Source organism: Copidosoma floridanum, unplaced genomic scaffold, assembly GCF_036245765.1.
Source record: "Copidosoma floridanum isolate Cflo_tuat_1 unplaced genomic scaffold, Cflo_Japanese_pri ptg000021l, whole genome shotgun sequence".
Classification (NCBI taxonomy): Eukaryota; Metazoa; Arthropoda; class Insecta; order Hymenoptera; family Encyrtidae; genus Copidosoma; species Copidosoma floridanum.
Window position 1 is genome coordinate 23,207,036 of NW_028321898.1, and position 15,894 is coordinate 23,222,929.

Genomic DNA, 15,894 nt, shown 5'->3' on the forward strand with positions numbered 1-15,894 from the left:
CTCTCTCTCTCTCTCTGTCGCTCTACGTCTCGGACGAAAAAAAGCCCACATAGATACATTATAGGTATCGCTCACGCTGCAAAGGCGAAACCCCGTGTCAGAACCTGGTGCTCTGCACCGCGGAGTTTTCGAGCGAGGATTCCCGGCGGTCCTCTTTAATGCGGGATGTGTCAATGTCAGGATCCTCAGCACCCGAAGGCAGATCGAAAATGACAGAGTCCTCGTACAGCTGGTCATCCGGCACCGAGCCAAAGAAGGGTATTCGCATGAGAGCACCTGAAAAAGCAAGTAGTGTCACCTTGAAAAGTAGTATATGTAAGACGAAGAAAGGGGCGGACTAGAAAATAACAGTATAGGTACCCGCGAAGAGTCCAGAGGTAATGGACATCGCAAAAGTGAGGGCCAGAGAGGCCATCTGATGCAGAGCTTGAGATCCGGCGGAGCGCGACTCGCCGGCCGGTATGTCGAGGAGATGAGCCGCGTTGACGAGGTCGAGTTCGTGGCCGGGACTCGGCGCTCTCGCCGGGAACAGCTGTCGAACGGACGGAGGAGTAAGGAAAAGATTTTTCAAAGTTCAAGGTATGCCAGAGAAGAAAAAAATCTCTTGCCTCGTAGAGCGAGTAGGAGTAATCGCTGATCGAAGCAGTGTACGCGAGACCGGCAGAGTAGAAAGCGGCGATCCACGATGGTAGCCCGTGGACGTTGTGGACGCCGCAGGTGTCGGTTATTTTGCATCTGCGGGTCAGGTACGGCTGGAGGCCGTGGTAACCGAGCACGCTAACGATGCCGCCGAGGCTCCCAACAAGCGCCGCCTCGAACGGTCCGATCATCAAGCCTGTGCAAAGTGACTGGTTGATTAATTTTATGGATAGTAATAGCAAAAGATCGGATGAAAGGTACATTATATTATATGTATACCGGTGACAGTCCCAATGGCGACGCCACCGGCCAAACTGGCGTTCTGCACGTGGGTCATGAGAAACTTGTCGTTATCGCTGAGCAAGAGGGAACAGGCAAACGAGAGGACGCAGCTCGTGCACATCGAGATCATCGTGTTGATGATGGCCCGCGTCTGCAGGTCACGGCTGAGACCAGCGCTGTTGAAGCTCGGCCAGTACAGCCAGAGGACGAGGGTACCTTTGAAAACGGGAGAAACTTCTATAAGTACATAGGCTTTAGAGCTAAAGATACTGTCCTAATTTTTACGTGTACACTGAGTTTTGTGTTCCAATTGGTTTTCTACTGATATACGTACCAATAGGCTCGATATAGGTGTATTTGAGTTTTTTTTTCGAGACTTGGATGATGTATATTTAAAGTGCATGTAAAAGTAGGCACAAATTCTGTAATTAAAATAATTAAAATAAGTATCTTCAACATGTTGAATGACACAAAGTAATAAAAAAAACCGTCGGTTTATTGAAAAAAATGGTCTTACGTAGCAAATTGGTCTCAACATTGGTTTTCCAACTTTTGATCATTGAAACGCAAAACCTAGTGTAACCACAAAAATCACGACTACTTTTCCAATGCACTCTGTGAAGACATAAGGTAACTTTATCACGTTTGGAAAAAAGTCTCAAGTACACCCTTACCAAGACATTTCTTCTTGTACTTACAAATTAAACTTTACGTAAAACATAATATACAAAACTCTTTGTACACTACAAAAGCACACGAAAACAACTAGTTTCAAAATGTCAATAAAAAGCACTGCATGGCGTTGCACGATGAGTTACCGATCATGGCGAAGATATCGGAGTTGTAGGAGGAATCGAGTCGGCGGACCTTCCGTTTCGAGTTGGTCGATCGGGTTCGGCCGTATGAGGCATAACTGGCCGCCAGGCCGAAGTAAGCTCCGAACAAGTGGACCACGATGCTACCACCGGTATCGATTGCCTGTGCAGTGTACAAGTAATGAGCGATCGGTTGGAATCGTCGTCGTCAAAGTAGATGTATTTGGTCGTGGGTACCTTGAGGACGCTCAGACAGAGGTGCCGGTTGAGCGTGTAGGCCGCTATCTCGACCGTACCCATGACGATCAGCTGGAAGAAACTCGTCTTGCCGATCACCGCGCCGAACGATATCAGCACGGCGGCGACTGCCGTGTCTGCCGCGAAGAAACTGATTCCCATCCCCCGCAACGAGAATATAAAAAGGGGGAGGTTACAGTCTCGGGTGTTGGTGTATCCATTATATGTTGCACGGGGAAGATGAAAGGAAAAACTCACGATTCGAGGGAGAGCGAGATTTTGGCGGTCCCATTGGTGTTGTCGCTCGCGATAACGGCGAAGCCCTCGGCGAAGAGGGCGAGTTGTGTGAAAAAGCCGCCGAGCAGAAACGTCAGGCCGAGACTGCTCTGGCCGTAGCGCTTGAGGAAAGCCATGAGGAAGCCGAAACCGATGAATACCATCACGTGGACGTCTTGGTAGGCTATGGAAAATCGGTATCGGGGGACTGAGAGAAGGCTGATTGTTACGGATAGGTTTACGTGTTACTCGATCGACGAACATTTCTTTTCCATCCCGAGGAAAAATACTTAATCTCGTTCATTGAACAATTCATAAAAATAAGTTAACAAATAAAATTACCATACAGTGAGAAGTCAATGATAAATGGAACAATTAAAAGGTAATGTTTGATTAAATGCAATCATAAATAATATTTATATGTTTCTAATAATTATGATTACATTTTTTTAAATTTGTAAAATTCGAATAGAAAAATGTGGTTTAATCTTGTCATTGAATATAAACAATAAATATTTTTTATCAACTCTCAGTCATAATACATATAAAAATTATTATTAGTTAAAGAAAATTGCATAGTAATAATAAATATTATGAGCTATATAAGTTTCAATTTGTTATAATTCATTATAGCTATTGTTACTTTTTTCATTGAAAGGATTATTTTTTATGGAAACCGTTTCAAAATGCATACATGTTTCGTACAGCAGCGTACGTTACAAGAGCCTTTGATCAAACTTGTGTCTCTTTGTGTCTCTCTTGCTTTTTCTCCACAAGAGCATGTAATTATTAGCGCGCGTGCTTATGACGGAAGGAAAGCCGATAATAATCCAAGTTACCACAAAATTTCACTCTATCCATACAGCTTGTAAGACCAGCGCTTTGGAGTCCCGCCACATAGTGAGTGGGACCACGGGCGTTTGAACGATGCAACTTTTCGACTGCGCGACCACACGTTGCAGGCCCACGCGTTTCACACACGCTCCAAACTCAATGAGAAATTGGATCAGTTTTTTTTTTCCTCCGCGAAACAAACGAAGAAAAAGCAATTTGTTCCGATCATCCATACAATCGATAACGAGAGAAAAAAAAAAAAAAAAGAGCAAAAGAGACAAAAGGCGAACCGATCAGGCGAATGGAAGAAACTCAATTCTCAGAAGTGCACGTAAATATACATGTATACGAACAAATGGTTGTTCGCGGGCGTTACTTCAATTAAACCTCCTCTCCCTATTTTTCTCTCAATCCCGCGCGTACAAATGGAGGTGGGGAGAGAGTGAGAGAGAGCAGTGCATCCCTTAACGGCTCATTGAAAAGAAAATCGCATCGAGATGCAATTTATTTTCAATCTCGCCTCTCCCGAAACCAATATCTGCACCAGACAGCTGCGCTCTTCTTCTTCTTCTTCTTCTTCTTCTTATTCGTTTTCTCGTGCCTCTCGTTTATTTTCCGCGCACTACCTTGAATTACATTTCCTTCTTTCGAATAATTATTTATAGGTAATCGATTCGAGTGCACAGTGTTGTTGTTTCTACGCATTGAATGGAAATAGTCACACTCTCGGGGCTGTCGCAAAAGGCTCGAGGAAATTTTGCCTCTGAACTCGAATAATCAACAAGATGCGTATACACACTAAATATCCGAGAGACGATTTTTTTTTTGCTCCCCGCGTGGCGACCAACCACGTTCGAGTATGTCCCCCCCTTTTTCCCCTCGTATGCTTTATTTAACGATTACTTTTCATTTGTTCACTTTGTAAAGATAATTAAATGTGGAGTTCACCGCCTAATACTACATGCAGTTGGTAACTCTAGTTCATACATACATACATGTAATGAAAAGCTAAAAAATTTGAGCGCGGTACAGTTAAATCGCAATCAGAATAACTCCTGTCGAAGTACGTCTTTGGTAGGATTATTTTTTCGTGCTCGAATGTGTATACTCACTTGGGTAGAAAGGGTTGGGGCCGTCGTTGGGTATCGTCCTCGCGTAAGTGGCATCTCCGGTGTTTGTCGACAGCGCGGGATCTGAAACTCATCACGTATGGTTACTATTAACTCTTTTTTTTTTTTTTTTTTTTTTTTTTCACTACGCCAAGCTCAACTTTTCGTACCTAAAAGTTGTGACCACCTTGCCATTTTTTTTTGTTATCCGTAACATACCTACTACACGAATAAAACAGTGTCTCATATGGAGTAAAATGGAATAAATGATTTGGTAAACGCATCAACAAATCACGGGATGAAAAAAAAATTTTGTTGGGCCACCCCCAACATGGAAGACAAATCAGTCAATAACCCAAACGTATAACCCCTTGATCCGAGCTTCTATTTTTTATAGGAATAGCGAGGGGCACAAATAAATTTATCATTGATCTCCGTACACGCTACACAAACGTCCCCCAATTTTATCGCTTCGAAAGCAAATTCATTCTCCCCTACTTGGTGGCCACAACCAACGAACCGAAACTTTATTGCCCTTTTATGCTAATGCCGGTTTTGAAATCCGACGCTTCTTGGGTTATTTATCCAACGTTGCGTTGCACCGGCTGCATATTTTTGGCGTACGCGTGTCATTGCGCGGAAGGTTACCCGTGTACGTTATATTTATGTCGTATACATAAATATGTACTTACGCGAGCGATTTCGCGGTGGCTTGGGCAGGGCATCGGGGCCGTATTCCATGAACGGGTACATCAGACCGACGAGGACGAGCTGCAGAGCCAGGAACGCGAGTCCCTGCTTCTTCTTGCCGAGGACTCTCAGGTTTACCTGCGTTACATTTTAATAAGTTTATTTTTGTTTCCCTTCCATGCTGCACTGCTACCTTTCCATGTACAGTGCGGATGGTTTTTTTTTTCTCGTGATTATCCACGTGGTAAAATCATAAATATAAGGAATAGATGTGCAGTTGAATTTTTTTCATCAAGTAAAATTGATGACATACGACGACAGTAGTTGTATTGCACATTTGTGCGCTAATATAGTCCAATCGCATACTGTCGAAAAATAAATTCATCCACTAAAATTTGTATAAACTTTCGGTTGTGTACGAACAATAATCCTATCTCAAACAGGTACAATACGTCCTTTTCGTAGTAGACGCAAGTCAACCCTTTACGATTCGTTCGATTACCTTGAAAGGGCTTTTGTGATCACGTATATAGTTTTTCGTATGAGCAAATTATTAGGTAGTGGGTAGTCTATACAAAATTGCGTTTCCGCAAACTCGTGAAAACTTCAATTTACACTTGTATACACATTTTTCTATTTGAAAAAAAAAAAAAAAAAAAAATTATTTTTCATGCAAAACCGTAAAGTTCTATAAATTGCATAGATTGGACTCCCAATAACGTTTAAACAGCTTACGTGAAAAACTTTGACTCGAACAAGTACACAAAAAACAATCCAACCCGACTTACCGATTACACGCTCGATCGACTGAAAACCCAAGTGTATACTGTAATGTATACGTACACGCAAGGTATAAGTCAGAAATACAATAGTCACACTGGAAGAGCAAATGGCATTTGCCGAGACGGAAAAGCTCCTCACCCGCGCCCGTGATATCCAACGTACGTAAGCAGCTTATACCCTCCCACGGGAGTACGAGAGACCGGCGATGGTTATTCCAGCCACTTGAGCATCATCGTCTCTCCTTTTTTGTTATTGTTTCCGATCAAACGACGCGTTGTTTGTAGGTAAGTTTACTTTTGTCACGTCTTTGATAAATTTCACGACAAAATTCTTGAGTCATCGAGACCTTCCCTCGGTTTTTGTCTTGGTTGAGGGGGTGGTTCGAGCCGAGGAAAGGTGTATATATATCGCGCCGTTCTAGACGGCGTGGCTTGGATGCCATCACTGCCCACGAGGGGTGACAAAGGTATATATATGTTGTCAAAGACGCCCTACTCGTCCGCGTGCCATCTGGTTACTACTTACCTTTTTTTTTTGTTCGCGGAAATTTTGGGTGTCGGGGTAGCCGAGGGGTTGGTTAATCACGAAAGAGTGGGAGGGGAGCAGTTTTTTTAATTTGATAAAAAAAAAAAAAAAAAAATAGTTGCAAGTTTTAATAGTGTTGTTTTTGTTTCCTTACGTCAAAAATATATTCAGCTATACCGCACGATTTTGTCGTTGCATTTTTCAATTTATGGCACAAATGTGTAACCAAAGGATATATATGATTTCTAACAGCAAAATAACCAAATGGCAGATGGAAAATAAAAAAATGTGCGTTCTCATTTTTCCAATGAATCTAAGTTAAAAAAAAAAAAAAAAAAAAGGCTTCGGTATCTACTACACATATAATCATTTATGGCTCTCTCGTAAACGCGTGTCCTTGCGAGTTGCAGCTCTTGATTTTACAAACACACATAGTTTAATGAAAAGCTTTTCGGTGGAGATGCAGCCTACGTATATGCACACGCGGTGGTGAGAGATTCTAGTTGAACGATGATGACCCGATTCCACCAACTCTCTCTCTCTCTCTCTCTCGACCTATGTAACGCTTAAAAATTCAACGAGCTAGAAGCATGTATGTATACAGGAGGGGATGATAATGCGCGTTTGCTGTTGAGGTTGATTAACTCTACATCCATCTCTGTGTGAGCGTGTGTTGGGAGTACCAGGCCTCGGTATATACTGGCGTTGGTGTTATATATAATTTGGCCGGGTTAATCAAGTCACTCCATTGAGATGAGCCCCGATGCAGGGGCCTTGGCTACAGTTGCGTATACGCGTGATAACTCGCTCGGCGACGTGAATTTCGCGAGCGTCGGTGCTTTCTGCCGCTGAGGATTTGCAATGGAGATTCGATGGTGCACGAGTGGTGGGTTCAAGGATTCACGGTGTTCGGTGCCATGGAATGTGCTCGTCATAGATGTTTATTTTTTGTCATTTTATTTTATTTTATTTTTTTTGAAAGATCAATAGGATAACTTTAAGGAAATATATGTTTGGGGTCTTGTAAAAAGATACTGGGTCCACTTAGAATTACGATGTATGTATAAATAGCAGTGGGGTCGCTTTTCGTTGATGAAAATTCCTTTTTTACGTCACCCTTTGTACGATAAAATCGTTAGTTTGCAAAAATTTTTGTTGTTGTTTTTTTAATGAACATTAAAATCTTCGAGTTTTAAATTAATTTTCAATGATTGATTCGTAATAACAAATTATTATAACGATAAAAAAAAAAGAATCTTGAAAATGGCACTTTTTCTAGAATACGAGTATGTCAAGAACCTCGTTTTTTAACCACAGAATACTTTTAATGGTAAAAGCACGATTATGAAAATAAAAAGTAATCCCACACGTGCGGATCGTCGATTTTCCTTATAACCTCCGATCCCCCAACTATACCGTAAGAAATTGACGGAGGATCGAAAGTTAAGGTGTACAACTCTCGTATAGGCATACTTTTCATGCACTTTGCATAATAAATTCTTGAAGAATTGCGATCAAGCGCGTGTACTATCATAAAAGTTCCAGTGCCCGCGAAATCGTAGAAAACATCGAGATCGGCATGGTAATCATACAAAAATAAAAACCATCATTGTAACATTTAACTTTCACTCGTTCGATGTACGCGGACAGGTGTAATTTTTCTGCAAAAATGTCGAAATATATTGAGAAAGACTAAAACAATGAAATAACGTATCTTCTCCCATCACACAAATCAAAATGTACAAAGTCCAACAACAATGGTTTCTCTCTCTCGCTCGGTGTGCGGTAAATTCCATACTTGCACATTTCATTCGACAAAACCCACATCGATTACGCAACAAAGCGATTAAGGCGCCCCGCAACAAACCCCAAACGCCCAAATATATATATACATATATGTATATGTCAAAACAACAGAGCAATACAGATCGTAAACCGATCGAGGCAGACGCGCGTACAATACCCCCTATACATATTATACACACGTACACGACTTGACTAAAGCGTATAATATGTACCCACACATATACAGAGCAGAGTGCAATTCACTTTGAGAGCTAAATCATTCCGGAAGACGTACGGGTATGGGCACTCGGGGGAGGCTCCGCTTAGCTTAATACCCCCCGACGTATGTTTGATGCTGGTTTCCTAATATAGATCCGCGTGTATGAGCTGTCCCTCTCACTCGATGATGCTTGACCTGTAGTCGGCGAACATATATGTATATGTATATAGAGAGAATCAGGACGGAGTGCGGATAATTGATGTAGAATTGAGAGCCGGTGTAAAGTGTTGGTTGTTTCGGTTTGTTTAATGGACAAATTTACGTTTTACTCGGTGATGAATGAAACATTCATACGTATGTATACACACGTTACACACGGAAAAACGATAGATTTGTCAAATTGTACATTGTAATCGAATACATGTAAGCATGGATACATAATTATCTTGTACGAGATGATGTTACAATGCTGCGTTTGCATTTGACTCGATTATTAGTAATTTATTTCTATTTGGTTGAATTGAATGAAACAGTTTCATCAAACAATGTACAATGTTGCACTTTGTTGGAAAAACTTTTATTTTATTTGCCAAATAAGTACATTGGTACGTCACTTTTTGGTGTAAAATACGCTAATTGCTGCTATACAGAAGATTGTCAGTAGTACGAGTCAACGAATGGGCAGACACACGCTAAATACTACTGTACCGAAGTCTGCAAGTAGTATGAGTCAACGTATGAGCTGACACACGGTATGGGTGTTATTTTGGTTTAAAAAAAAGTTAATGAGTATAGTTAACAACTAAATTGATCGACCATATAACCAGCTCAGTGGAAAATAATTTTTAAGCTGAAAAATTGAGGCTGGAAAGCTCGGGGATGTTTTGCAATCTACGGATCTGTTGGGGTAAATCGTTTTGGGAATAACTTGCTGTAGTTAAAGGAACTTTTTTGTTCTGTAGTTGATAAGATGTTAATTTTTTTTTTAAGATGCCCAACACTTTTATCTTACAAACGCATTCGCTCAACAAACTTGAGTTCACAGTGTGCATGGATCGGGTATAGGTATTAGGTTCCATTACTCAGTATCCCCTTCGCGCGCTTTTGATTCAAGTTTTAAAATCTCCAAAACTTTTGGATTCAAATCTTTAAAATACTTTTAAATTTCTCATAATACGACATATAGAAATATTTCAGAATTCGTACGTAATACTACAAGCTGTATATGTTTTTGTTCATCAATTGAGATCGTCACTAATTTTTTCTCTAAATTCCAGCTCGACTTACATTGATGAACGTAAAAAATGAATTTTTTTTTTTTTCATAATGTACTTAACGAGCTACAACAACCACACACGAAAAATTAAAATTATCAATCTCCAGCTCTAATTCGCTTGAAAAAAGTAACTGTCGCGTGCAATACATAAGTCGGTACACCCGTAACGCGTTGCGCTGCACCTACAATTTTCTCTCTCTCGACCTGAAATCGATGCTAAGGAGGTCGATTAGGCCGCACATCAAATTGGCTCGAGTTACTCGTATTTTGCAAACGTGACACGCGACCCGTAGCCAACTGTCCGTGATGCATAACGTGCACGCAACGGCCTCCGATTCCTTCGCTATTTTTCTTTTTTTCCCTCCACAGTTGTAACGTTGAAAATCGCGACTTTGGATACACACGTATTAAGTACACCCAAGACTTGTTGCCGATCCCCGGAATGCCTCTCTAAATCATTCATCGCTCGCGTGCACGTATCACATACGTATATATATATATACACACACACAAACATTATAATGTGCACTCCGTTATTTGCTTTAAAATCCCGCGATATTTACTTTTGTTGTCGACTATAGCGCACACTCGCGAATTCATCGAAATCACGAAACACGACACGTCAGCTGAACATAATACGTCGAATCTCGAGAGAGAATCTCTTGCTTACACAGGGCGAGCATCAATCTCGGCACTGCTGGTGCCCCATAAATGTACATCACGGTCCCCGGAGCCTATTACAGTTCGAGGCAAACATAAAGCTTTTATCGAGCGTGAATATTAGCCAGTGAGCTCCTTCCCTGTGATTAATATATGTCTCGTTTATATATATATTTTTTTTTTGGGCGATTGGGTATACATATGCTCCCATTATTCGATGCAGGTATACGTATATCCCAATACGCTCGAGTGAGCAGTGATCGGATGGGATTGGAGTTAATCGATTGAAATGAGAGACAGTTCGAGCGGCTTGGGAATAAAACTTTCTTACTTTTTTTTTTTTTTTTTTTTTTTTGCCGACGAAGCGTCCTTTTGTGCGAAGTAAAAATGCCAGTAAAATATATACGATGTAAAAACGAAAAAACAAAAAAGGTGGTGCGACTTTAATGAAGTTGAAGAAATCGGCACAATTACGATTGGCAATGATAATTGTCTCTCGTAAAATTTCCGTGTTTTTGGGGGTGCGCGGTGGAAAAGCGATTTTTTGGCAAATTTTGCATACTTCACGTACAAGCATCTCATTTATATTGTGTTTTTTAAGGTAAGCACGAGGGAGTTTTGTTCCTTTTTTAAGAATCTTTATCTTGTGAATTTAAGTATATGATAAACAAATGATGTTCGTTTCCATAAGAAGATAGATAAAATCGTTGTTGCTAACAGTTGTACCTATATATGTTAAGTTGGTTACATCCTTCTGGCTATTTTTTCCAAGTCCTTCGACGAAGAAAAAACAAAAACTAAAAAAGTAAATAAATAAAACGTACTTCCCAACAAGAGCTCATTTTTCTTTTCATCAGATTTCAATGAAAGTAATCATTTTTTCTTCAATTCATTATTAAAAAAGAAGCTTAATTTTGTTATTTTCGCAACGCGCGTATCGCAAATATAAGACGGTAATCTCTGTAATGGGTGTACCTCTTGGAACGCGGGGGCCATCTCATTAATGGCCAAGTCGTATTTCGATACGAACTATTCGGTCTAATGGCCGCTGCAGCAACAAAACCCCCACTTTGCTATTTACGCAAAGGTATACCTTACGAGAGAAGTGCTAGACGTAGGGAGGGTAGAGCAGAGATACCTTTGGCCGAGCGGAGCGTAGATTCGGGGCCGGTATTAATTTCGAGGACCGGAATTTTCCCTCGATTTCCACGGCGCACGTATAGGGAAAAGGGGGAGTCTTTAGCGCCCCCACCCCCCTTTTCGGGTGCTATTGCGTTCCGAGTGGAATTTTCGCTGCCCTTCCGTCGGGGGATTGCGAGGGTCCTCGCGTACACTCTCGTTTTCGTTTTGTCCCCGCCTGTCTTGGAAATAAGGATTTCATTAACCCCGTCATCCTCCGGGTAATTGTTTCCTTAATTAATTCGGTTTGAAAAGTGATTTTATTTACGCCAAGAGAACCATTTGATCGTCAATTATTTATCGGTTACTCGTGTGGTCGTGGGTGGAGACAATGTGATTTTTGACACAAGCTGGAGCAGGAAGCGGGAAAAACAATTATGACAGCGATTTCAGAGAACAACCTCGATTAAGGAGCCCCTCGACATTGATAGAGCAGTTTTTTTTCCAAAAATTGGAAAATCATCATAAATAAACTCGCTTGTTACAAGTTATTTGTAAAATTTTCCACGTTTCTAAAGATATATATATATAAAAGACAATAAATCTTCGTCCCTGAGATTTGGCTTAAAATAATTTTAGGAGAAATCGCTCGTGTGAGATTTTTTTCGTGTAAAAATAATTGCAAAATCTATTTTCATGATTCCCACAAGGATTTTAATTGTATGAGACGGTCATAAATGGGGTAATCGTTCAATTAACGCGCCTGTCTGACGAATCGTTGTTTTGTTGAATACCTTGGCTGTCCCGCGGTTAACTGAAATTTTGATACTCGTCGTCTCGACGGCGCGACTTTCATATCTTACAAGAAATTCACAAGATTATCTCTTGGTAATTCATAAAAATGACACTGGGCCGAGTTTTTTTACACACGAATTAGTGCAAACTTCAGAAATTATATGGTTGTTGAATATATTGAAAATAAAAAAAAAAGGAAGGAGAAATTTACTTGAATCTAATTATCATTGAATTATTTTAGTTTTAATTATCCAAAAAAAACTATATTTTTATATATCATCGAGTTGATGATTCTCGTACCCCCAAAAATGCCTTTTAATACGGTAATTATCGATTATAAAAAATATAAGTGTGACTTGAAAGAAAAGACAAATCAAGTCCACTTCCGGCTGACTTACGTGCATCTTTGCCCAATTTGTCGGTCCTCCGTAAAAAATTGAATAAAATCTTCAGCAGCGATCGCACCGGACTCCGACTCGTTGGCCGACCATCACTGCACGAAAGCCTAGGTTACTTTGACATTACGACGGAGCTTTGCGTTCCAATCGATACGAGTCAAGACGTGCTCGTGTGTGCCAATAAAATTAGTCGTCTATCGCGGGAGAAAAAGGGAAAATCGTTGCCAGGTGCAACCCGTATAGTTGCTGGTGTAGTATAGCGTGGGCGTGGGTAACACAAAATGACGGAAATTTTTTTTAATTTTTAGTGTGGCTTTATTTTTATCGTCATTATTGCTAAACCTTATAAAAGAACATGTATCGTACATAATACAGCGGACAGTGATCCATATACAGTAAGTAGAGTTTTTTTGCTCGACATTACGCAACAATGTAATAATAAAAAATTGACGCTGCGAACGCATGAATTTTTTAAATCGCAGATGTTACAAGGAAAAAATAAAATGGTAGAAAAGAGGAACGGGAAGCAATTTGCTCTTCGTTATATTTTTTGTATGATAAATTCGGCAGTTGAAACAACAACGCAGGAACGCTTATATAGGTTTAGAAAAAGTGTGTAACACTATGTTTAGCTTACATCTTCTTTGTATTTTTTTCTTCTTCTCCTTAATCCTAATAGAATTTCTTTAACGTCAAGCATATCTTTGTTTCTTTATTTTTTTAATTTTGCGAAATTACGCTTTTTTCAACCCGACAGTGTTACTTGCTTTTTTTTTTTTTTTTTTTTTCGTGTATCGATGTAGAAAATGTAAAATACAAAAATGTAAAAAGTTGATATAAATCCACATGAAAGTTCAATGGCAGTATAATAGGCTAGGCTTTTAAATTGAATATTAAAATTGTTAAAAAATTCAGATGATTTGCACAATAATCTACATAGGATATGTGTCAGTGTTTGGAATTTCCAGGTTGTTTAAAGTTGATGCATTTTTCGTATACGTTCCTTTTTTTTGCACTACATCGATTCATTTTAATATTTAAAAAAACCGACTTTTCAGCCTTTGGTAATTAATAACTTTTAAAATTAGCTTCTCCAAACAAATCGGAGATTCAAAACACCGGAAAAAATCTTGGCTGTCGGGTCGAAAATGGCTCGGAAAAATGTCAAACTACCTATTTAAAATTCTATAGATTGTGTGTTTATTTTTTTTTTATATTTTAACAGTGTATTTCGGTAAATTCTTACGTTATTAAAGAGAACATCGAAATTTTTTTATTATTATTATTTATTCGGTCGAGTCCGTCACAGTGGCTCGTGCACTTTACATCGATATTTGATCTGTCTTTTAGTTTCGGTAAAATTCCCATTTATATTAATCTTTTGCTTAGGTAATACGTATAGACGAGTTGAACAACGTTGTACAGTTTTTGTGTTTAGATTTATCATAAATTTATTTATATATAATTTTCTTTTTTTTAATTTTCCATCTTACTTTTCCTTATCTTAATGACAATATTAATAAATTATCCAAAAAAAATTATCAATGATAATTTGACTTTCTTAAAAACGACGGCCAATAAGCGCATAGAAAAAGAGTTACACAAATTATCGAAGTGTAAGCCGGAAGTTTTCATGTTTTTTTATTTTATCTTTATTGTAATAATCATACAAAAACATCCTTTTTTTGCAGCCTTGAATAATCATCGCTAAAATCATTCAATACCCGCGTTAGCCCTAAAATTACGTACAATTAATAATTACAACTATAATAGCGCCGATACAGAGTTGATTTACTTAAATGATTGAAAAGTAAAAAAGGGTGCCTTCATCGATCGCTGGAAATGAATAACACTTGGCGATTTTCTTTTAATTATTGTAAAAATGATAATAAATCACGTGAAAGATATAAAAAAAATGTGTGATATTCATTTGATAAAATTCTTTTTGTTTAGCATTCAAACCACACTCTGCATCATTATTCACAATAAGTTACTAATTACGCAGATAAATAAATAAAATCGTCTGGAAAGCTTCTTCCTCACATCTAGGTAATTCGAATTTCGTAAAAAATAAAATGGCTTCGCAAAAAAAGTACAAATTAAACTTAGGTAATGCTAAAAATGGCACCTACACGGAAAAAAGCGAAATGTATGTAAATACTAATAAAAAAACATTCTGCCTTTTGTTTTTTCTTCATTCCATCGCGCGCACGATACAATATTTTTTGGTATTTTTTTCTTTTTTTGTTTGCTTTGCTGATTTTCTGTTTTCTTACAATACAGCGACACACGTTTAATAGGGAGCGCTTCACGAACGCCGAAAAATCTCACTCCTCCGACATCGCGCTTGCAAAGAACCACCAAAGATTTTTTTCTGTCTTCAAAAGCTTGCGTGTCTCGATAAATAAATGAAGAAAAAAAAAAAAAACGACCAGGAAATCCCGGATTTCCACGCGGTTTCAAAGTCCCATTACCGCGAAACCAAACGTATCACTTCGGCGCGACAGACAGTTCGGAGAATAAAAGAGAAAAAAACCCCTCTCGCGTGCGACTATCATAAATCCATACCCTTCCACCGAGGCGCTTTTAAAACCTCTACACCACCCTTTGTTTCCTCCCCGATCGGCATCGAAAGATTGTCTTGCGTGTGATGTCTCTGCCGCGCTCGACGCGTGCCCGCAATATCGAGGACCGACAAGAGCGGCCACACTATACAAAGCGACGAGATCTCGCCTGTCAATTTTCATTTTTTTGCTTTTTTCGAGTTCCTCATCGGCGCAACGCCTCGCGTATATAATGTTCTCGAGCCCGTTTTTCCGATCTCCCAGTTTTGTATATACGAATAAAAATAAAAAAAAATAAAAAATAATCCACCCGTTTGGAAAAAACAATTGACCTCAAGTCGCGTAATTTAGTACGGTTGATCAGGTAACGAGTCGGAGTAAGGTCAAAGATTTTTTGCACACCAACTCCGTCCGAATTTGAGAGATAAAAAAAAAAAAAAAAAAAAAAAAAACCCATGTGATGAAAGGTGTACGCGCGCAAACAAAGAGAATCCTCCTCGTCTTGGCTGGCACGATTGCGGCCTTTGCTGAAAAAGATTTATGAATCGAGAATTCGCGGCTTCTACGTGAACAGGACGGCCTTGGCGAGGATGTAGATCGTCAAGGCGTTGGCGAGCATTTGCCGATGAAGTCCGGGAGCGGCACCGGTGGCGAAGGAGAAGATCGAACTCGATGAGCCGTGCTCGCGGCGCCCGGAAGGCTGCTCGGACGCCATCACGTCCTCCCTCGACTGGCAGGGCAGCTGGTCGGGCTTCAGGTCGAGGAGGTGCTTCACGTACACCGTTTTCCCGTCCATTTCGGTCTGGAATTGAAACACGCTTTGTTACGGCATTGGTTACCACTGGCATTGGTATACGGGCATTTGATCGATTAAGGGGTTGAGGGTT

General features: G+C 39.8%; 2 protein-coding genes across 2 annotated transcripts in view; both read right to left on the reverse strand.

The window, feature by feature from the left end:
* Window positions 1-13: 13 nt before the first annotated feature.
* Window positions 14-12,449, reverse strand: Rh50 (Rhesus blood group-associated glycoprotein Rh50). Its single transcript, XM_014352236.2, has 10 exons — window positions 12,444-12,449; window positions 4,885-5,020; window positions 4,196-4,276; window positions 2,232-2,433; window positions 1,974-2,124; window positions 1,740-1,899; window positions 919-1,137; window positions 609-835; window positions 361-532; window positions 14-276 (listed from the first exon to the last, which is right to left on the reverse strand). The coding sequence occupies exons 1-10, from the start codon at window positions 12,447-12,449 to the stop codon at window positions 98-100; spliced, it is 1,533 nt and encodes a 510-aa protein (XP_014207722.2). The 3' UTR covers window positions 14-97.
* Window positions 12,450-15,482: 3,033 nt separating this feature from the next.
* The window catches only part of Con (leucine rich repeat protein connectin), a 193,673-nt gene continuing 193,261 nt past the window's right edge, over window positions 15,483-15,894 (reverse strand). The window contains exon 7 of the mRNA XM_023390008.2: window positions 15,483-15,809. Coding sequence (XP_023245776.2) covers window positions 15,570-15,809 — 240 coding nt within the window. The 3' untranslated portion in view covers window positions 15,483-15,569. The remainder of the gene's footprint in view (window positions 15,810-15,894) is intronic.

What these genes read in the sequence shown, in the direction of transcription:
- Rh50 (XM_014352236.2), bottom strand. An exon ending in GCCACCGCGAAATCGCTCGC is followed by an intron (nt 4,277 to 4,884) that starts GTAAGTACATAT and finishes GATGAGTTTCAG; the next exon opens with ATCCCGCGCTGTCGACAAAC. An exon ending in CCCCAACCCTTTCTACCCAA is followed by an intron (nt 2,434 to 4,195) that starts GTGAGTATACAC and finishes GATTTTCCATAG; the next exon opens with CCTACCAAGACGTCCACGTG.